We start from the raw sequence: 23,818 nt of genomic DNA, 5'->3' as shown, positions 1-23,818 counted from the left end.
CATTTTGGTTGTGATGGGGAATACGTCGCGTAGCGCACTTTTGTTAGGCTGCTGTCGGGTCACCAAAATAACATATCATTGTGTTATAGCTGTGGAACAGATCAATGAACACTATCTATAAACTAATCATTCACTTATTACAAACTAAGTTATAAAACTTTGATTGTAAAGATTCTGACTTGCAAGTCTACACAAGTATTGGTAAAATACATTAAAATGCATAGGACTATATATAAAATGCATATAATACATTTTATACACAATTGTAAGTATACTTTAATGTGAAGTGTTATTGAACATTTTAATTTCACAGACAAAAACAAAAATATAAACGCAACATAAAACAATTTCAATGTTACCTTTTTTTATTTAATAAAATGAAACAATTTCAAAGATTTTACTGAGTTACAGTTCATATATGGATTTCACGTGACTGGGAATACAGATATGCATATGCTCTGTTGGTCACAGAGAAAAGGTAGGGGTGTGGATCAGAAAACCAGTCAGTATCTGGTGTGACCACCATTTGCCTCATGCAGGGCAACACATCTCCTTTGCATAGAGTTAATTAGGCTGTTGATTGTGGCCTGTGGAATGTTGTCCCACTCTTCTTCAATGGCTGTGCGATGTTCCTGGATATTGGAGGAAACTAGAACACGCTGTCGTACACATAGATCCAGAGCATCCCAAACATGCACAATGGGTGACATGTCTGGTGAGTATGCAGGCCATGGAAGAACTGTGAGATTTTCAGCTTCCAGGAATTGTGTACAGATCCTTGCGACATGGGGCCGTGTGTTGTCATGCTGAAACATGAGGCGATGGCAGCAGATGAATGGCACGACAATGGGTCTCAGGATCTGGTCACAGTATCTCTGTGCATTGACATTGCCATGATAAAATGCAATTGTGTTCGGTGTCCGTAGCTTATGTCTGCCCATACCATAACCCCACTGGACTTGCAAGCCTACACAAGTATTGGTAAAATACATTAAAATGCATAGGACTATATATAAAATGCATATAATACATTTTATACATAATTGTAAGTATACTTTAAATGTGTGCACAAAATTGACAATTTCCGGGATCGTTTATTTCAGCTCATGAAACATGGGACGAACATTTTACATGTTGCGTTTAAATTTTTCTTCAGTGTAGATAGCCTAGCCCTAGATCCTCTCATAATTATAATTCCACCGCGGATGTTAGTACTAGAAAGGCAGACTAATCAGGACTATTCTGCCACCTAGTGGCAAATCATATTATTCTTAAAATCCAATCTTTGCTTGGTCATGTTTTTTTTAGGTGGAGGTATACACTGAGTGTACAAAACATTAGGAACACCTTCCTAATATTACATTGCACCCGCTTTTTTGCCCAGAGAAGCCTCATTTCGTCGGGACATGGACTCTACAAGGTGTCGAAAGCGTTCCACAGGGATGCTGGCCCATGTTGACTCCAATGCTTCCCACAGTTGTGTCATGTTATCTAGATGTCCCTTGGGTGGTGGACCATTATTGATTGAAATTGTCTTGATGTCCTTTGGTTGGTAGACACGGGAAACTGATGAGTGTAAAAACCCAGCTGCGTTACAGTTCTTGACACACTCAAACCGGTGCGACTACCAATACTTGCGTAGGTTTAAAAATCCTTATTTAACCTGTCTTCTCCCGTTCTTCTACACTGATTGAAGTGGATATAACTGGTGACATAAAGGGTTTATAGCTTTCAACTGGATTTATCTGGTTAGTCATGGAATGAGCAGGTGTTCGTAATGTTTTATACACGTAGTGTATTTTGATCGGCTTTCTAATGGCACCTCCCAACAGAACATGCCTTCTCTGTGGATCTGAGAGAAAAAAAATGTTAGGTTCTACCGAGATTTGAACTCGGATCGCAGGATTCAGAGTCCTGAGTGCTAACCATTACACCATAGAACCCCGTGCTCCAACTTCATTCATATTGTGTATATAAATGTTATCCATGTAACAAGGGTACCGCTGCACCGTAGTGGTTGTTTTCTGTGGCGGAGTACTACTTCACTGGTGCATTTTTATTTGAAGTGCCTGCAATTCATATCGTAGAAAGGAATATTGGCCGTTGGTTTGCTTTTTTTGTTGGGGCTTGCTTCCCCTCCCCTAGCTAGCCAACGTCACAAAATCCCGGAAGTGTCAGTCTGAAAACAGACCCGTCGCTGTTAGCTAGCTGAGTGTTTCAAAATCTATTTGCTAAATCGTCGCATTTTAAACAGCTTATACAAACGAAATACTCATATTTATCTTTTAGAAAATGGGAACCAGAGATGATGAATACGATTATCTGTTTAAAGGTAACATTACAGCATGATTCTCGATATCAAAGCTAGGTAGCTAGCGTTAGCTTGGCAGCTGTTTAGCTAACGTTAACAGTCAAACCTTTTAATTTGTGTCTGTGAAGTATGATATAGGTGTGTGAATAGCTCTGACACATTATTTGTTTTATAAACGAAAACTACATATTGATGATAAATTATAAACAAATTGTGAAGCAGTTGTATTGCAACGTTAGCTACCCTAACGCCTAACGTAAGTACGTTAGCAGCTGTTTCTAAACAATGCTGACTTTTGTATGATTAAGTGAGGTCGGGGTGTTTCCCGAGATAGCTAGATTAGCTAGCCAGCTGGTTAGCTTAACTACATGCAGCGAACATTGGTTATTTTCTAGCTACATTCATCCGTAGATAAATAATGTGATGTTATAATCTCCCTTTCCTGTTTTTTTTCTGTGCTGTTTAAACTAAATTTCACAGATGTCATGTGTTGTGGCTATCTGTTTTGTTGTTTCCTATTTCAAGTTGATTTAACATAAAAAGCATAGACTAAGAATTAACGTTAACTACACACCACTGTGGATGTTTGACCGTGTCACTGCACAAGTGAATGGTGGTGGTCAGATATTTTATGTGATGGAATCTTGTCTATGTGGCTACACGTGATGTAACTATGTCATATCCCCATGTAATTGCTACACATTGACCTTTTGGCAGGGCCTGATTTATGCAGGAGCTTACATGGATTGAAGCCCTGGGGGCCCTTGAGGCAGAGAGAAATTGAAGTGTGTGTAATCCAGCCCTGACCTTTGGGGTCAATAAAGATTTTATTGAATTGAATCCATCACCCATTAATTTTGTGTTCCAGTGGTTCTGATAGGAGACTCGGGTGTGGGCAAGAGCAACCTGCTCTCTCGTTTCACCCGGAATGAGTTTAACCTGGAGAGTAAGAGCACCATTGGAGTGGAGTTTGCCACCCGCAGTATCCAGGTGGATGGGAAAACGGTGAAGGCTCAGATCTGGGACACGGCAGGACAGGAGCGCTACCGGGCTATCACCTCAGCGTGAGTATGCTGTAGGGTAAAGTTGCCCCATAGATGCTGATCTGGGGTCAGTTTAGCATTATGGTTAACACTAATGGTTAATGTTAGGATTGGGGAAGGGAAGCTGATCCTACATCTGTACCAGAGTTTACAATAGGAAGATTTGGCGCTGGACAAGTGACCGGGAAGAATTGTATTTATTGAACCGCTGAGAAATTTACCGGTCATCCATAAGTAATATATTCCATTTAGCAGACTCCACTTACTATCATGTAATATATTCCATTTAGCAGACTCCACTTACTATCATTTAATCTATTCTATTTAGCAGATGCCACTTAGTCATGTAATATATGCCATTTACAGTCATGAAATATATGCCATTTTGCAGACATCTCTTATTCCATTTAGCAGATGCCACTTAGTCATGTAATATATTCCATTTATCAGACCCACTTAGTCATGTAATATATTCCATTTATCAGACCCACTTAGTCATGTAATATATACCATTTACATTTTACTTATGGGTGGTCCTGGGAATCGAACCCACAACCCTGGCATTGCTAGCACCATGCTCTACCAACTGAGCTACAAAGGACCATCTGCATTGGGTGCGTAACCCATTAGGCCGTCCACCAACGCAGCCAGCGCCATCAATAAACGAGGGATGTTGGCCAAATGAGCCTCATTTACATGTCCTTTAAAACAGCCTATAACTAATTACAAAACACTATTCCTTGTGTTTCGATGTGTAGCATATGCAAAACTTCATAGCCTATTGTTTTATTGGTTTTTACTTTCCTAAAACAATAATTGTCCATTTCACAGTTCAGCTCTCTGAGATTTGAGCACTGAATGCATTAGGCCATTGCATCAGGGCATTGCATCAGGACATTGCATTAGGCCAAAGATGATTCTAACATGTACTGACTCAGGGGTGTAAATACTTATGGAAATGAGAGATTTCTGTATTTCATTTTCAATACATTTGCAAAAATGTCTACAAACATGTTTTCACTTTGTCATTATTGGGGTATTGTGTGTAGATGGGTGAGGAAAAAAACATACATTTAATCAATTTTGTAACCCCAAAAAATGTGGAATAAGTCAATGGGTATGAATACCTTCTGAAGGCACTGTATATACAGTGAGGGAAAAAAGTATTTGATCCCCTGCTGATTTGGTACATTTGCCCACTGACAAAGAAATGATCAGTCTATAATTTTAATGGTAGGTTTATTTGAACAGTGAGAGACAGAATAACAACAAAAAAATCCAGAAAAACGCATGTCAAAAATGTTATAAAATGATTTGCATTTTAATGAGGGAAATAAGTATTTGACCCCTCTGCAAAACATGACTTAGTACTTGGTGGCAAAACCCTTGTTGGCAATCACAGAGGTCAGACGTTTCTTGTAGTTGGCCACCAGGTTTGCACACATCTCAGGAGGGATTTTGTCCCACTCCTCTTTGCAGATCTTCTCCAAGTCATTGTTTCGAGGCTGACGTTTGGCAACTCGAACCTTCAGCTCCCTCCACAGATTTTCTATGGGATTAAGGTCTGGAGACTGGCTAGGCCACTCCAGGACCTTAATGTGCTTCTTCTTGAGCCACTTCTTTGTTGCCTTGGCTGTGTGTTTTGGGTCATTGTATGAATGAATGAGTGAATGAATGAATGAATGAATGAATGAATGAATGAATGAATGAATGAATGAATGAATGAATGAATGAATGAATGAATGAATGAATGAATGAATGATGAGGAGCTGAGCCCCAGAGTGGGAGATATGCTGGCAGCATACTACGACACCAACATTAATTTATTTATACTTCTCAGATGGCTACTGTGTCTGCTATACAGATACAGGTGTACAGAAGGAGGCTAATTCATTAATGTCTTTATACTTCTCAGATAGGCTACTGTGTCTGCTATACAGATACAGGTGTACAGAAGGAGGCTAATTCATTAATGTCTTTATACTTCTCAGATGGCTACTGTGTCTGCTATACAGATACAGGTGTACAGAAGGAGGCTAATTCATTAATGTCTTTATACTTCTCAGATAGGCTACTGTGTCTGCTATACAGATACAGGTGTACAGAAGGAGGCTAATTCATTAATGTCTTTATACTTCTCAGATAGGCTACTGTGTCTGCTATACAGATACAGGTGTACAGATGGCGGCTAATTCATTAATTTCCAATTAGAATATCTATATTTTTTAATAAAGATAAGCATTATATTGTCAGATTTATAGGAGTAACTCTGGTAGGCCTAAAACATTCTTGCGCACCTCAAGTTCAGCTGTCGGAGTCAGTTGGAGCGCCTGTGTTCACCGGCTTCATATCATAGGTTCTGCAGTATAGTAGACTAATTACAACACCAAACTAAACCTTCACAAAACGTTTCTAAACTTTATTAGGGTAATATCAAAAGTACTGGTTTAAACCTTCACAAAACGTTTCTAAACTTTATTAGGGTAATATCAAAAGTACTGGTTTTAACCTTCACAGAAGTTTTGAACAGGCAATATTGTAGCAATTACCAACAAATGACAGCAATAGGCTATTGATTTGTCTATTTTTGTAGGCCTATCTTAAACTAAATACAGAGCACCCAATTAAAAAAGACAGATCAAACTTAATTAGCCAATTAAAATGTCTCAACAGAATGAAACGAAACACGTTTTTCATATTTGAAGAAATGGTTTGAATTAATAAATAGACTAACGATGATGATAAAACAAAGTTTTTATAAATACTAAATAAATAACAAAAAAATCCCAAAATTGCATCCTCCCTGAATAGCGAGTTGCGCAGTAGTCTGCATTTGGTCGCGCCAAACATACCTCTCATCTTTATCCTACTACAATATTACAACATCTCCATACGGAGGACATTCCCTTGCAGCAGGACTCTAGACGAACATTTTACCCTGGTGGCTCTGGTGCCAATACGTTTTTCAGTTGTTGGCATCAGCCCATTTTGGTTTATAGAAAATGAGTTAGGCTGTGGTCTTATGAAGTTAGCCTATCATCTTTATAAATCTTATCTTATAAAGTGTAATGGTCTACTGAAGATGCTACTGAAGTAGTAGCTCCCGAGTGGCTCAGTGGTCTAAGACACTGCATCTCAGTGCTGGAGGCGTCACTACAGACACCCTGGTTTAAATCCAGACTGTATCACATCCAGCCGTGATTGGGAGTCCCATAGGATCCAGGCGCACAATTGGCCCAGTATCTCCCGGGTTTGGCCGGGGTAGGCCGTCGCGGTAACTAAGAATTTGTTCTTAACTGACTTGCCTAGTTAAATAAAAATATATATATATTAAAATACGGTATTTCATCATCTTCTGATGTTTTGATTCAAAATATTTTAATGTGCTACCTAATCCGGTGATTGTCATGGATTTTGGGTCGACCATTATGCTATTGTTATATCTGACTGTTAAAATAGGGCTCTAGAATTTTCCGAGTTTTTTGGGGGGGGTTCAATAGAGATGAAATTACCTGTATCTCTGTGTTCTAATATCATAGGAGGATTTATTTGGGGCTAATTCACCACCTGAGGAAGTGGAAACTCAAAACACCATTAGCTAGATCACTAACTCTGAAGATAACAACCAATCATAGTAGCCATGTATTAATCTAACACTACGTTTCATGTAAAAAAGCAACAAAACATTGCAATTGTAGCCTACCGTCCAATATGGCCTATGCACTCACAATGGCCAATGTGCATTTCACGTCCTCCGTATGTCAAAGCCATATCAATTATTTTTTTTTTTTATAGTTGCAATTGAGCTCATAATTGAGAGTTCCTTTCACCATGTAAAAGTAGCTAAGACCATTGTGTTCTACTGGAATCCCACTGAGACTCATTACTGTATCCTGTAATCCCACTGAGACTCATTACTGTATCCTGTAATCCCACTGAGACTCATTACCGTATCCTGTAGTCCCACTGAGACTCATTACTGTATCCTGTAGTCCCACTGAGACTCATTACCGTATCCTGTAATCCCACTGAGACTCATTACTGTATCTTGTAGTCCCACTGAGACTCATTACTGTATCCTGTAGTCCCACTGAGACTCATTACTGTATCCTGGAATCCCACTGAGACTCACTACTGTATCCTGTAGTCCCACTGAGACTCATTACTGTATCCTGTAGTCTCACTGAGACTCATTACTGTATCCTGTAGTCCCACTGAGACTCATTACTGTATCCTGGAATCCCACTGAGACTCATTACCGTATCCTGTAATCCCACTGAGACTCATTACTGTATCCTGTAATCCCACTGAGACTCATTACCGTATCCTGTAATCCCACTGAGACTCATTACTGTATCCTGTAGTCCCACTGAGACTCATTACTGTATCCTGGAGTCCCACTGAGACTCACTACTGTATCCTGTAGTCCCACTGAGACTCATTACTGTATCCTGTAGTCTCACTGAGACTCATTACTGTATCCTGTAGTCCCACTGAGACTCATTACTGTATCCTGGAGTCCCACTGAGACTCACTACTGTATCCTGTAGTCTCACTGAGACTCATTACTGTATCCTGTAGTCTCACTGAGACTCATTACTGTATCTTGTAGTCCCACTGAGACTCATTACTGTATCCTGGAATCCCACTGAGACTCATTACTGTATCCTGTGCTCCTGTCTGTCCTGTGATCAATGTATGTTTGGTGCTGTCGTGGAAGCAGGGAGGATATTGCAGTGTCAGTATGAACACAGTCTGGGACGTAAGGTATCAAGCGTCTCAGAGGAGGAGAGAGTTCTGCCTTTTAGATCATAATGAAGGAGATTTCATGGACAAACTGCTTCCTGGAGAAATGGAGAGGGAGGATAGAAGGTGTTTTACATCAGACCTCTGAATATAGTAGGTCTAATCCCCAACGGTCGTTTCTCCTTCAGTGTCCTCCTCCTGTATCATGGGAAAGCGCTCAGAGGTTACTGTCTCTCTATTGGTTAATGCACATTGATCTCAGAAGGATTCAACTCCTGTGATGTGTGCGAACTCAGCCCCCTAGCCAAAGACCACAGTACTATCGTGTCCTAGTGAATAGGAGTTCAGTCAGACACAGTACTATCATGTCCTAGTGGATAGGAGTTCAGTCACACAGTACTATCGTGTCCTAGTGGATAGGAGTTCAGTCAGACAGTACTATCGTGTCCTAGTGGATAGGAGTTCAGTCAGACACAGTACTATCGTGTCCTAGTGGATAGGAGTTCAGTCAGACAGTACTATCGTGTCCTTAGCCACTGTGCTGTTGCTTGCTCTCTGAGGGTCTAGACTGGGGTACTGTAAAGCTCTCTGTGGGTCTTTTTATAATATTTTTTTATTTTACCTTTATTTAACTACGCAAGTCAGTTAAGAACAAATTCTTATTTTCAATGACAGCCTAGGAACAGTGGGTTAACTGCCTGTTCAGGGGGAGAACAACAGATTTGTACCTTGTCAGCTCGGGGATTTGAACTTGCAACCTTTTGGTTACAAGTCCAACGCTCTAACCACTAGGCTACCCTGCCGCCCCAGGCCGGGGTACTGTAAAGCTCTTTGAGGATCTAGACCGGGCTATTGTAAAGCTCTTTGAGGATCTAGACCGGGGTACTGTAAAGCTCTTTGAGGATCTAGACCGGGGTACTGTAAAGCTCTCTGTGGGTCTAGACTGGGGTACTGTAAAGCTCTTTGAGGGTCTAGACAGGGGTGCTGTAAAGCTCTTTGAGGATCTAGACCGGGGTATTGTAAAGCTCTTTGAGGATCTAGACCGGGGTATTGTAAAGCTCTTTGAGGATCTAGACCGGGGTACTGTAAAGCTCTTTGAGGATCTAGACCGGGGTACTGTAAAGCTCTTTGAGGGTCTAGACAGGGGTGCTGTAAAGCTCTTTGAGGGTCTAGACCGGGGTGCTGTAAAGCTCTTTGAGGGTCTAGACAGGGGTGCTGTAAAGCTCATTGAGGGTCTAGACAGGGGTGCTGTAAAGCTCATTGAGGGTCTAGACAGGGGTGCTGTAAAGCTCATTGAGGGTCTCGACCGGGGTACTGTAATGCTCTGAGAGTCTAGACCGGGGTACTGTAAAGCTCTTTGAGGGTCTACAGTCGTAGCCAAAAGTTGAATGACACAAATATTAATTTTAAAAGTCTGCTGCCTCAGTGTCTTTAGATATTTTTGTCAGATGTTACTATGGAATACTGAAGTATAATTACAAGCATTTCATAAGTGTCAAAGGCTTTTATTGACAATTACATGAAGTTGATGGAAAGAGTCATTATTTGCAGTGTTGACCCTTCTTTTTCAAGACCTCTGCAATCCGCCCTGACATGCTGTCAATTAACTTCTGGGCCACATCCTGACTGATGGCAGCCCATTCTTGCATAATCAATGCTTGGAGTTTGTCAGAATTTGTGGGGTTTTGTTTGTCCACCTGCCTCTTGAGGATTGACCACAAGTTCTCAATGGGATTAAGGTCTGGGGAGTTTCCTGGCCATGGACCCAAAATATCGATGTTTTGTTCCCCAAACCACTTAGTTATCACTTTTGCCTTATGGCAAGGTGATCCATCATGCTGGAAAAGGCATTGTTCGTCACCAAACTGTTCCTGGATGGTTGGGAGAACTTGCTCTCGGAGGATGTGTTGGTACCATTCTTTATTCATGGCTGTGTTCTTAGGCAAACTTCTGAGTGAGCCCACTCCCTTGGCTGAGAAGCAACCCCACACATGAATGGTCTGAGGATGCTTTACTGTTGGCATGACACAGGACTGATGGTAACGCTCACCTTGTCTTCTCCGGACAAGCTTTTTTCCGGATGCCCCAAACAATTGGAAAGGGTATTGATCAGAGAAAATGACTTTACCCCAGTCCTCAGCAGTCCAATCCCTATACCTTTTGCAGAATATCAGTCTGTCCCTGATGGTTTTTCCTGGAGAGAAGTGGCTTTTTTGCTGCCCTGCTTGACACCAGGCCATCCTCCAAAAGTCTTCGCCTCACTGTGCGTGCGTGCAGATGCACTCACACATGCCTGCTGCCATTCCTGAGCAAGCTCTGTACTGGTGGTGCCCCGATCCCGCAACTGAATCAACTTTAGGAGACGGTCCTGGCGCTTGCTGGACTTTCTTGGGCGCCCTGAAGTCTTCTTCACAACAATTGAACTGCTCTCCTTGAAGTTCTTGATTATCCGATAAATGGTTGATTTAGGTGCAATCTTACTGGCAGCAATATCCTTGCCTGTGAAGCCCTTTTTGTGCAAAGCAATGATGACGGCACGTGTTTCCTTGCAGGTAAGCATGGTTGACAGAGGAAGAACAATGATTCCAAGCACTTTTGAAGCTTCCACTCTGTTATTCAAACTCAATCAGCATGACAGAGTGATCTCCAGCCTTGTCCTCGTCAACACTCACACCTGTGTTAACGAGAGAATCACTGACATGATGTCAGCTGGTCCTTTTGTGGCAGGGCTGAAATGCAGTGGAAATGTTTTTTGGGGATTCAGTTCATTTGCATGGCAAAGAGGGACTTTGCAATTAATTGCAATTCATCTGATCACTCTTCATAACATTCTGGAGTATATGCCAATTGCCATCATACAAACTGAGGCAGCAGACTTTGTGAAAATTAATATTTGTGTCATTCTCAAATCTTTTGGCCACGACTGTAGACCAAGGTACTGTAAAGCTCATTGGGGGTCTAGACCGGGGAACTGTAAAGCTCATTGAGGGTCTAGACCGGGGTTCTGTAAAGCTCATTGAGGGTCTAGACTGGGGTTCTGTAAAGCTCATTGTACGCTGTTGTTAAAAGGGCTATAATGGTACGCTGGCTTTTATTGATAAAATTGACCATGCCTCTTTGTCCACTGTTGATGATGTCATGTTGCAGGTACTACAGAGGCGCGGTGGGGGCCCTGCTGGTCTATGACATCGCCAAGCACCTGACCTATGAAAATGTGGAGCGGTGGTTGAAGGAGCTGAGAGACCATGCAGACACCAACATCGTCATCATGCTGGTTGGCAACAAGAGTGACCTGCGCCACCTCCGGGCCGTGCCCACCGACGAGGCTCGGGCGTTCGCAGGTTAGAGATGCCTCGTCGTTCTGAAGAAGTGTCACACACTGAACAAGCTGCATACATTTCTGTTTTCTACTTACCTTCACTTTTAATGCTGCAGTCTCACAAAAATGTATGTTTTAATGTCACTTTTTATGGTTGCATTCATTCCTTTGGAATGTTCCATAACTGGTACAGCCTGGTACAGTCTCTAATGTTCCATAACTGGTACAGCCTGGTACAGTCTCTAATGGTCCATAACTGGTACAGGCTCTAATGTTCCATAACTGGTACAGTCGCTAATGTTCCATAACTGGTACAGTCGCTAATGTTCCATAACTGGTACAGTCTCTAATGTTCCATAACTGGTACAGTCTCTAATGTTCCATAACTGGTACAGTCTCTAATGTTCCATAACTGGTACAGTCTCTAATGTTCCATAACTGGTACAGGCTCTAATGTTCCATAACTGGTACAGTCTCTAATGTTCCATAACTGGTACAGGCTCTAATGTTCCATAACTGGTACAGGCTCTAATGTTCCATAACTGGTACAGGCTCTAATGTTCCATAACTGGTACAGTCTCTAATGTACCAGTCTCTAATGTTCCATAACTGGTACAGGCTCTAATGTTCCATAACTGGTACAGTCTCTAATGTACCAGTCTCTAATGTTCCATAACTGGTACAGGCTCTAATGTTCCATAACTGGTACAGTCTCTAATGTTCCATAACTGGTACAGTCTCTAATGTTCCATAACTGGTACAGTCTCTAATGTTCCATAACTGGTACAGTCTCTAATGTTCCATAACTGGTACAGTCTCTAATGTTCCATAACTGGTACAGGCTCTAATGTTCCATAACTGGTACAGGCTCTAATGTTCCATAACTGGTACAGGCTCTAATGTTCCATAACTGGTACAGGCTCTAATGTTCCATAACTGGTACAGTCTCTAATGTTCCATAACTGGTACAGTCTCTAATGTTCCATAACTGGTACAGTCTCTAATGTTCCATAACTGGTACAGTCTCTAATGTTCCATAACTGGTACAGTCGCTAATGTTCCATAACTGGTACAGGCTCTAATGTTCCATAACTGGTACAGTCTCTAATGTTCCATAACTGGTACAGTCTCTAACTTATTTTCTTACGTTGTTTATTTCCCCTCAGAGAAAAACGGTTTGTCTTTCCTTGAGACGTCAGCCCTGGATTCCACCAATGTTGAAACGGCTTTCCAGACCATTCTGACAGGTGTGTGAGTGAGTGAGTGAGTGAGTGAGTGAGTGAGTGAGTGAGTGAGTGAGTGAGTGAGTGAGTGAGTCACTTTTTTTGTCACACCTGTTGATTTGATCTGCTGTCTTGGCAAGACAGACTGGATATGACCTGATCTTCTCTCTCTCTCCCCTCCATCAGAAATCTATCGTATCGTCTCTCAGAAGCAGATGTCAGAGCGTCAGGAGAGCGACATGTCTCCTAGCAACAATGTGGTCAACATCCAGGTGCAGCCCACTGAGAACAAACCAAAGATGCAGTGCTGTCAGAACATCTAGCCCCTTCCACGCTACCACTACACCTCCACCCCCTTATATACCCTGTACCCCCACCTCCACCCCCTTATATACCCTGTACCCCCACCCCCTTATATACCCTGTACCACACCTCTAACCCCTCATATACCCTGTATCCCCACCTCTACCCCCTCATATACCCTGTACCCCCACCTCTACCCCCTCATATACCCTGTACCCCCACCTCTACCCCCTAACCCCTTATGTACCCTGTACCACACCTCTAACCCCTCATATACCCTGTATCCCCACCTCTACCCTCTCATATACCCTGTACCCCCACCTCTACCCCCTCATATACCCTGTACCCCCACCTCTACCCCCTCATATACCCTGTACCCCCACCTCTACCCCCTCATATACCCTGTACCCCCACCTCTACCCCCTCATATACCCTGTACCCCCACCTCTACCCCCTCATATACCCTGTACCCCCACCTCTAACCCCTCATATACCCTGTATCCCCACCTCTACCCTCTCATATACCCTGTACCCCCACCTCTACCCCCTCATATACCCTGTACCCCCACCTCTACCCCCTCATATACCCTGTACCCCCACCTCTACCCCCTCATATACCCTGTACCCCCACCTCTAACCCCTCCATCCGGTAAACCGGATGCACCCACTTACTCAGTCTCATAGGAGTAGTCCCCTCCTCCATTCTCCCCTCCTCTCCCCCTCTCCCTCTCCCCCTCTCCCTCATCCTCTCCCCCTCTCCCTCATCCTCTCCCCCTCTCCCTCATCCTCTCCCCCACACCCTCTTCCTCTCTCCCCCACACCCACACCCTCTTCCTCTCTCCCCCTCCCCCTCTCCCCTACGCCCTCTCTCCCCTACGCCCTCTCTCCCCTACGCCCTCTCTCCCCTACGCCCTCTCTCCCCTACGCCCTCTCTCCCCTACGCCCTCTCTCCCCTACGCCCTCCCTCCTCCACTCCCACTCCCTCTCTCCCTCACTCCCTCTCTCCCCCACTCCCTCTTCCTCTCTCCCTCCTCCTCTCCCTCCCTACTGATCATGATCTGAGAAGCCTATTCAGTGTCTGGAGTAGTGTGTTCCCCAGCCTTTTCAGACAGGAAGACATTTATATTTCTCACTTAGATTTAATACTGTTGATGCGCTGACATGTCTTACACAGACTTGTCTTAATATATTCATGTGATTTTTTTTTTTTTTTCTTCTTCAATTTATTAACGTCCATTTTGTGTGTTCCTTGATTTTTTTTTACCTGTCTTTTTTTAAATGTATTTTTTTCTTCAGATATTGTATGATATTTCCTACTAATGTGTATGTATTTAAAGCACACTGGGAATGCTCTGATGTGTATCTGTCTACGACCCCCCCCATCAGTTAGCCTCGCTCCCTCCCTCTCTCTTTAGTACAGTGTAATGTTTGACAACGGTAGGTTTCTCACACATGTGGATATATTAAGCACAGTGTACTAGATGGAATGTATGCTCCCTGGTCCATTGCGATAGGTGGAGTTTGACAATTGATCTGATTGCTGTAAATAGCTTAAGTAAAGACTTGTGCATTAGATCTGTTTGCGGATGGCTTCAACCATGCCAATGGACAGACATGGCAGGCATCAAAGTACCTAACACGTAGAGGAACAACAGCTTTGTAAAAACACTTTTTAAACGTGTCCCAAATGGAACCCTATGCCCTACCATATATAGTGCACTACTTGTGACCAGGGCCCATAGGGTTCCATTTTGGACACAGTATTTGTCACTTTGTTTACAGTCAGTCTTTGGCAGGTCAGCTTAGATGCTTATGATGATGATGATGTCACTTCATGGCACCGCTTTGCTGCCTTGCATGTTTTTACCTTGGTTTAAAATATGACTGAGTTATCCTAACTCTCTGACTGAATTTATCACTGAGTTATTGTAACTCTGACTGAATTTATCAATGAGTTATCGTAACTCCCTGACTGAATTTATCCCTGAGTTATTGTAACTCTGACTGAATTTATCAATGAGTTATCCTAACTCTCTGACAATTTATCACTGAGTTATCCTAACTCTCTGACTGAATTTATCACTGAGTTATTGTAACTCTGACTGAATTTATCACTGAGTTATTGTAACTCTGACTGAATTTATCACTGAGTTATTGTAACTCTGACTGAATTTATCACTGAGTTATCCTAACTCTCTGATTGAATTTATCACTGAATTATCCTAACTCCCTGACTGAATTTATCACTGAGTTATCCTAACTCCCTGACTGAATTTATCACTGAGTTATCAGTACTCTCTGACTGAATTTATCACTGAGTTATCCTAACTCTCTGATTGAATTTATCACTGAGTTATCCTAACTCCCTGACTGAATGTGAAACACAACCATTGCCCAGAGCATGCAGTTGGCTAGACGGTGACCGTGGTGAAATAATATAGAAGTTTGTCCATTAAACATTTCTGAACTCTCTTGGGTAAATTGAGAGTACATAGTTACAGACGTCTTTAAAAACATAGTCGGAGATGTCTGACAGGAAGTGACTAGCATTATAGTCAGCCAGGGAGTTCATTTCAATTCAGAAAGTAAACCTAATTCCAGTTGCACATTTTCCTCATTGAAAAACATGGGAGAGAATAGGTATTTCTGTTTTACTTTGTGAATTGAAATAGCATTAGTCATTAATTACACATTAGGTTGTTATTTTCAACATGATCAAACTACAGAATAATGATATGCGCTGTAGTGTTCTGGCCAAACCAACTAAAATCAAGTCAAATCCCATTTTATTTGTCACATACACATGTATAGCAGATGTTATTGCGGTTGTAGTGAAATGCTTGTGCAACAGTACAATAATATCTAACAATTCACAACAATACACACAACCTAAAAGATAAAGAATGGAATTAAGGAATATATAAATATGAGGATGAGCAATGTCTGAGGGGCATAGACTAAAATACAGTAGAATAGAATACAGTATATACATATGAGATGAGTAAAGCAAAAATATGTAAACAACATTAAACATATAAAATATGTAAACAACATATAGACTAACCAACACATTCTAGGTATTTCTCTTCAAGTAATAACTTGTATTGAATGTGCATGTATACATCTAGTGTAAATGTGATGCTATACTATATTCTATGCAGCGACAGTCCGATACCAGAGAATATTAATTGACATTATTTTATTTGACGAAATATCAAACTGTGAAAAGAAGCTATGAAATGAGTTGCTGACAGAGATGATTCAGTAGGAATCAGAGTGGTAATCTAGCCTTGTATTACTGCTCTAGTTAGGAGATGTGTTCAGAATGTCCATCAGTTTATCACTCGTGTCAAGAAGCTTCTGTTAGTAAAACAACATGTTTTAAATACATAGATTGGATCTTTGTCCCAAATGTCACCCTATTCCCTATTAGTTCACTACCTTTGACCAGGCTCATAGGGCTTTTGTGAAAAGTAGTGCACTAGATAGGGAATAGGGCTCTGGTCTAACGTAGTGCACAATATAGGGAATAGGGCTCTGGTCTAAAGTAGTGCACAATATAGGGAATTGGGTTCTGGTCTAAAGTAGTGCACTAGATAGGGAACAGGGTGACATCCATATACTGGGTCACATTATTTAGTTTAGCTGCTGTTCACTCTGTGCCTCCCTCTACCACTCATTCAAATCCAATAACTCTACTAACCACCTCTACTACCATCTACTATAGAACATTCCTACTGGCCAACTAACCACCTCTACTACCATCTACTATAGAACGTTCCTACTGGTCAACTAACCACCTCTACTACCATCTACTATAGAACGTTCCTACTGGTCAACTAACCACCTCTACTACCATCTACTATAGAACGTTCCTACTGGCCAACTAACCACCTCTACTACCATCTACTATAGAACGTTCCTACTGGCCAACTAACCACCTCTACTGCCATCTACTATAGAACGTTCCTACTGGTCAACTAACCACCTCTACTACCATCTACTATAGAACGTTCCTACTGGCCAACTAACCACCTCTACTACCATCTACTATAGAACGTTCCTACTGGTCAACTAACCACCTCTACTACCATCTACTATAGAACGTTCCTACTGGCCAACTAACCACCTCTACTACCATCTACTATAGAACGTTCCTACTGGCCAACTAACCACCTCTACTACCATCTACTATAGAACGTTCCTACTGGTCAACTAACCACCTCTACTACCATCTACTATAGAACGTTCCTACTGGTCAACTAACCACCTCTACTACCATCTACTATAGAACGTTCCTACTGGTCAACTAACCACCTCTACTACCATCTACTATAGAACGTTCCTACTGGTCAACTAACCACCTCTACTACCATCTACTATAGAACGTTCCTACTGGTCAACTAACCACCTCTACTACCATCTACTATAGAACGTTCCTACTGGCCAACTAACCACCTCTACTACCATCTACTATAGAACGTTCCTACTGGCCAACTAACCACCTGTACTACCATCTACTATAGAACGTTCCTACTGGCCAACTAACCACCTGTACTACCATCTACTATAGAACATTCCTACTGGTCAACTAACCACCTCTACTACCATCTACTATAGAACGTTCCTACTGGTCAACTAACCACCTCTACTACCATCTACTATAGAACGTTCCTACTGGCCAACTAACCACCTATATAGCTCCAGCTATCACCAGACAGACCTGGATCAAATACTTCTAAATACTTGAGCGGATTCGGTTTGCCTTGTTCAATGGGACCAACAGAATAGTCCCAAAAGTGCAAACCCACTAAGCTAAATCATGCACACCTCAAAATACTTGGAAATACTTTAAAATTATTTCCCAGTCTTTTCTCAAATATGAAGTATTTAAAAGTATTTTTAGACACAGTTATGTAGTTTCTGCCCAGATCTGGTCTGACTCTTATCACGTTGTCCAGTGTTATCACAGTCCGTCACATTAAAGCCTGTTTACACCAAGCTGCCTCTTACTTCAACACAATGCATGGCTTTCTACTTCATTAATATAGTCCCAACCAAAATGATTATTATGCCTTACGTATGTAGCTAGGTCATTATTATTAGTAGTAGTATTATATATCTGTTCTGCTGAGGTCTGTTTGTTCCATATTAACCCATTCATGTATATCCTCTATAAGATAAGCCACCTGTTTTAGGCAGAGGAACAGTGATGTGTGTTGAGGCTAACAAAGGCTAGAACCGTTAGATGGTTCAGTTCAGACAATCCAGAAAGTAAATTGAAATGAAATGTATTTCCTGGATTTATTTCCTGGATTGACTGTATTAAAATGGTATTGAAACCCAACCATGAGAGGGGTAATGTAACCTGATAATCCCCACCTGGATGCTGGAGCTAGATGCCATGCTTAACAAGTCCCTAGAGTGGACCTCTTATGAGGTTATATTACTATGGCCTGGTCCCAGATCTGCCTCTAATGTAGTGATATTACTATAGCCTGGTCTCAGATCTGCCTCTAATGTAGTGATATTACTATGGCCTGGTCCCAGATCTGCCTCTAATGTAGTGATATTACTATAGCCTGGTCTCAGCTCTGCCTCTAATGTAGTGATATTACTATGGCCTGGTCCCAGATCTGCCTCTAATGTAGTGAAATTACTATAGCCTGGTCCCAGATCTGCCTCTAATGTAGTGATATTACTATGGCCTGGTCCCAGATCTGCCTCTAATGTAGTGATATTACTATAGCCTGGTCCCAGATCTGTTTTTGTTTTTCCCTAGTCCATTGTCAAGCCAAACCATGTTTTACATGACAGTTCCATATGGAGTTGGGAAGAGAGCATAAACAGACTGGCACCCAGGCTAATATTACTACCACCAGAAATAGAACTAAAATGACATTTCTGAATTCAAATGACATTCCTGGTGGCACTAATGTCACTACATAGCCTCCATCCTGTATACGGATGGGATGTTTACGTACAAAACCGATGCCAGGGTTGGGGTGAATTCCATTTAAATTCCAGTCAATTCAGGAAGTTCAAATTCTCTTTTCAATGAATTTCTTTTGTGTGAATTGTTTACTTTTACGAATTGAAATGGAATTGACGCCAACCCTGGCTCGCGCATCCGAGAGGCAGGAAACTGACAGGGTTGGCTTACAATCATAGGATTATTGACAACATGTAAACTATATTTAGTCTGTAAATGTTTATAAAAAAAAAAAAAATCAGTTTACAACATCATTGTTGTAACGTTGCCAGGCAACCCATCTATAGTTCCACTGCTCTGTCACTGATGTAGGACGGAGGTTCCTGCTAAATCACATGACTAATATTTCAGAGTTAGCCTGGTTAAACCAGACTTGAGTGCTGCGCTCACCATTTGAAACAACAGTGAAATGTAGCTAAATCAGTTGTGATTCCAGGCTAATTCAGAGTGTTCTGTTGAACTCCTACTGTAGCTGTATCTGCGTGTGATGCTGGTATTGTAACCATGGAAATATAGCGCTTGAGCCGTGCGTGTGTGTGTGTGTGGCGTGAGTGTGTGTGTGTGTATAGAAGCAAAGGTAGGTAGCTATTGAGTGAGTGTGTCCGTCTGACAGTACCAATGGCGTTATCTAACAGACGGTACTGTCAGCCTGTCAACACACAACTAGGGCACCATATTCCCTATCTAGTGCACTACTGTTGACCAGGGCCCATAGGGATCTGGTCAAAAGTAGTGCACTAGATAGGGTATATAGGATCCTTTTTCGGACTAGCAGTCTATGGAAGTGTAGAGAAGTGATTGTTTTTGTCCTTGTTTGAAAAATGATTTCAAGCCTTCTCATATACCTCCATTGTTTTTTAATGAACTATGTTTTTAGTTCATGATTGTTGTTGAACTATAATGACATGCTGTCACTATAACTGATTGTAATTCCATTGTAAAACATTTGAAAGACAAACGATGTAATTTCAATGCATTTGGAGGATTATGTGTGTGTGGGGGGGTAGTCGAAACGGACGGTTTTATGTTTTGTACAGATTGATCAATTGTATAATTGTGTTTTTGTTTAATCTTAAGTTATCAATTCATCTTAATAAAGCGCACCAGTCATAAACATTTCAACTCTCTTAGTTGGTAATTGCATACAAAGGCAGAATAACATTTAATTTGGGAACAAATTATCGGACATTTAATTTAGTAACAAAATGTCAGACATTTAATTTAGTAACAAAATGTCGGACATTTCATTTGGTAACAAATTATCGGACATTTCATTTGGTAACAAATTATCGGCCAATATTTTCTGACAAGGAATACATGGCGAGCAGCACGGTTGGGGTCAATTACACTGAAATTCCAATTCTCTTCAATGCTTTTCATTTAGGAAAATGTGAAATTGGAAAAATAGCAGTGAGCAGCAATGAACGGGGTTCACAGGATGACAAAAAGGACACAAGATCAGTTAGATAACAAAGCAAGCACTCTATCATGTAGGAACTATCTTCCTTTGTGTGCAATCAGTGAAAGCATTACCATGTTTATCTCAATACCACAAGGATGATGCAAGTGAAGTTTAGTCTAGTAATGTAGGTTGGTTATTTTGAATGAAGCAGGTAATCATTCTTAAAGCCATTCCTTCATGTATTGAGTGTTATATATGCTGACTACGCAAGCCACATAAAAAGGCAACAATATGTGATAATACAGAAATACTAATCAAGATATTTCATATTGTTTATCTTCATAATTTAAATCTAACATTCATTTGCATGAAACAAAGTCCACTTTATCAATATTTATTGCTCTAGATCCTATGGTGCCACTGGTGCCAATGACATCTATAGTGGTGCCGATGACATCTATAGTGCCATCAACTGGTCTGCCATCTAAGGTTGCAGTGACTTTTATTCACACAGCTTCTAAGGACATATACATTAGGTTTACATACCACATTTCATGGCCCTTGTCCATCGGTTCAATTCTTATAGCCCTGGTGTGATACGGTGTCATTTAGTGGTATAGCATGTCTGACTTTGAATGCAGCAAGTAATCATTCTCAGATTCATTAGAAGATCATTCATTGAGTCTATATACCAAATCTGGAGTCAATCTGACAAGTTTTCTAATGAGAAGATGTTTAAAGTATTTTAACATTAGCATATGTGCTAACGTACATATATAGGTACAGAGTGGCCATATTTGAATGCAGCAACAGAAAAATCTCAAAACCATTAAAGACTGATACAAAGAGTCTACATACAAAATGTGGGGTGAATCTGACGTCATGGGGAGATGATGACTGCAGATGATTTTTGAGCTTTTAGTGTTACATTTGCAAAGAATGAGTTGTTAATAATTTCCTTTTTTTTATATCTATCAATATCAAATTCAGTGAGGTTCATCTTAGGGATGTCCATAATAGCGATGAGTTTCAAGTTGATAGCCCTGACTGTGGACTGGATTTACAGTGGTTTAAATGGACAGGTGAAATCAGATTTTAGACATGTCAATAACTCAGCCATCTCGTAACCAATCCCTCAGCTTTTCTCAAACTACGACATGTACCATGGGACTACATTTCTAATTTGGTGTCATTTGGACATATGTTTCATGAGAATAATATTTTTTTAAAGTATTTTTTGCATAATTTTGCATATTAACATACAGTATGTGCTAATATGCATCTACTGGTATAGTGTGGCCATCTTTGAATGCATCAGCTTTATTTTCTCAAACTATTTAGGGACTATTGTGATCCAAAGAACAAATCTGGAGTGAATCTGACTTTTAGTCCAGGAGAAGAAGATTTTTTTATTATTATTTAAAACATTAGTGTTAAATAGTCAAAAAAGTGTATCGTTAATATTTTCCCTTATTTTTTAAAGATTTCAATTCCAGACTTAACATGGTTCATCATGGTAATGACCCTAAAAATGTTTCCTGATTTATCAATAACTCAGCCATCTCTTAACCAATCCCTTAGTCAAACTAAATTGATATAATCTACCATACATAGACAATGTGTTATTTGGTCTTCTGGTTCATGAGAAAACCTTTTTTTTCTTCTAAAGTTTTCCAAGATGGAGGAAAATCTATCCTATGGGTCCTTGAGGTATATTTGTTTAGCATGAGTAAAAACACCTAACATACAAAGTTTCAGGTCTCTCGGTCAAAGTGAGACTTCTTATAACTTCTTATAACAGCGCCTCCTACAGGCCAGTCGGTGCCATTCTTTCACCAAGTTACTCATGGGCTCTGGTGTCTGTGTGCCAAATTAGAACACACATAGTTACCAATCTATTGAGTTATTTCACCATGTCAAGACCCCAAACAATGTACAGAGAAGAACAATATGTTTCACAGCCAACACCCTATTTTGGTTGACCCCAACCCTTGTGAGCAGTAAGTCACAGTAGAGACAACTCTTATCCAGAGCAACTAAGGTTACGTGCCCTGCTCAATATTTTTTTACCTAATCAGTTCGGGATTCGAACCAGCGACCTTTCGGTTACTGGTCCGCTAGGCTACATGCCTCAACCAGACAAGACAACACTCCCCCTAGCCCTGAGCTATGGCATCTTTATTGAAGTTTAAAACACTTTAAAAGAGGAAAAAGTCAAAGCAGCGTTGGGTACTACTAGGTTACAACAGACTATGGCAATTCTAGATTATGTCCTAAATGGCACCCTAGTCTTTTAATAGTGAACCACTTTTGACCAAGGCTCTGGTGCACTATGAAGGGAAAAGGGTGCGAGTTGGGACGTACATCTTAACCTTATGAGGAGAAATATCAACTAACAAACTAACAAAGCCATGTGGGGGAAAAAAACTGTCAATACTGTCTGTGTATGATTGTCCTGTTACTCATGTTGGGCCCAATTCAGACATGTATATGTTGTCTTAAGTCCATGTTAAGTATACTTATCTCAAGTCTGAATCGGGCCTGTTATAAACATGTCATTGTTATTGGCTGAATTGGTGAAATATCCATGTAGAGATAGAGATCAATGTAATAGTTCTGTCATTCTCACATTGGATTGTGTCACAGGGTGCAAGTATGCATCTAATTATTACAGGGTTACTATAACTTAACATGGTGATGTGCATCGTTCACAAATATTAACTGGTTTTCTCTACAATGGTGCTACCATTTGGAAATGGGACTTTCCACGTATCATCATTTTGGCAGCATCAATACTTCTAAACAGTTCTCTTTTCCTTCATGTCATCGCATTTTCTTCAGTTCAACGAGGATTCATTCCCATGTTCAAAACAGTCAGTGGGTAAATATGGGTAAAGTCTATGAAATAACAGTTAGTTTGTACCAAATGGTTTAACAATGACATTAGGGGTATTCTCTGGAAACTACTATACTTAGAGTTATAATTTGGCATGCACATTTACCAGCATTACACAACATAAAGTCACTAACACTACTGTAACGCCAACATTCAATTCTTTAACTTTATATACAATAAATACAAAAAGATAACTTTTCCCGAAAGAGAAAATATGGACCCGTTAAGGATCTTAAAAATATAAACATGAAATAAGCAAAGATGTGGAAAAATGCCACAATTATACATGTACAATGAGTTGTAGAAGTTAAGTGTTTATATATATATATATATATATATATATATATATATATATATATATATGTGTGTATATATATATTATATATATAATATATATATGTATATATATACATTTATATATATGTATATATATATATATACATATATATACACACATATATATATATATATATATATATATATATATATATATATATATATAAGGACACATAAAAAAAAAGAATATATATATATATATATATATATATATATTTTTTTTTTTTTTTTTACAGTATATAACCAT

At 40.5% G+C, this 23,818-nt stretch overlaps 1 protein-coding gene, 1 long non-coding RNA gene and 1 other non-coding gene across 3 annotated transcripts; 1 reads left to right on the top strand and 2 right to left on the bottom strand.

The window, feature by feature from the left end:
- Positions 1-1,871: 1,871 nt before the first annotated feature.
- trnaq-cug (transfer RNA glutamine (anticodon CUG)) lies at positions 1,872-1,943 on the bottom strand. The gene has a single exon. It is a non-coding gene; the product is annotated as a tRNA-Gln (tRNA).
- A 159-nt stretch (positions 1,944-2,102) lies between these two features.
- Positions 2,103-20,053, top strand: LOC106588008 (ras-related protein Rab-11A). The gene is made up of 5 exons (XM_014176670.3): positions 2,103-2,332; positions 3,180-3,375; positions 11,248-11,441; positions 12,586-12,666; positions 12,829-20,053. Exons 1-5 carry the CDS (start codon positions 2,293-2,295, stop codon positions 12,963-12,965), a joined length of 648 nt encoding a protein of 215 aa, XP_014032145.1. The 5' UTR covers positions 2,103-2,292; the 3' UTR covers positions 12,966-20,053.
- LOC106587770 (uncharacterized) lies at positions 15,715-23,546 on the bottom strand. Its single transcript, XR_014382859.1, has 2 exons — positions 17,545-23,546; positions 15,715-17,497 (listed from the first exon to the last, which is right to left on the bottom strand). It is a non-coding gene; the product is annotated as an uncharacterized LOC106587770 (long non-coding RNA).
- Positions 23,547-23,818: the final 272 nt, after the last annotated feature.

The sequence above is a fragment of the Salmo salar genome, chromosome 26 (assembly GCF_965601325.2).
Source record: "Salmo salar chromosome 26, fSalSal1, whole genome shotgun sequence".
NCBI classification, from domain to species: domain Eukaryota; kingdom Metazoa; phylum Chordata; class Actinopteri; order Salmoniformes; family Salmonidae; genus Salmo; species Salmo salar.
The sequence above is the reverse complement of the archived record's forward strand: the minus strand, read 5'-3'. Positions and strand labels throughout refer to the sequence as shown.

Bases quoted from the DNA above. Each gene is read 5' to 3' on its own strand.
- LOC106588008 (XM_014176670.3), top strand. From the start codon at position 2,293: ATGGGAACCAGAGATGATGAATACGATTATCTGTTTAAAG. The intron at 2,333-3,179 runs GTAACATTACAG...TTTGTGTTCCAG, and splicing joins ATACGATTATCTGTTTAAAG to TGGTTCTGATAGGAGACTCG. The intron at 12,667-12,828 runs GTGTGTGAGTGA...CCCCTCCATCAG, and splicing joins TTTCCAGACCATTCTGACAG to AAATCTATCGTATCGTCTCT.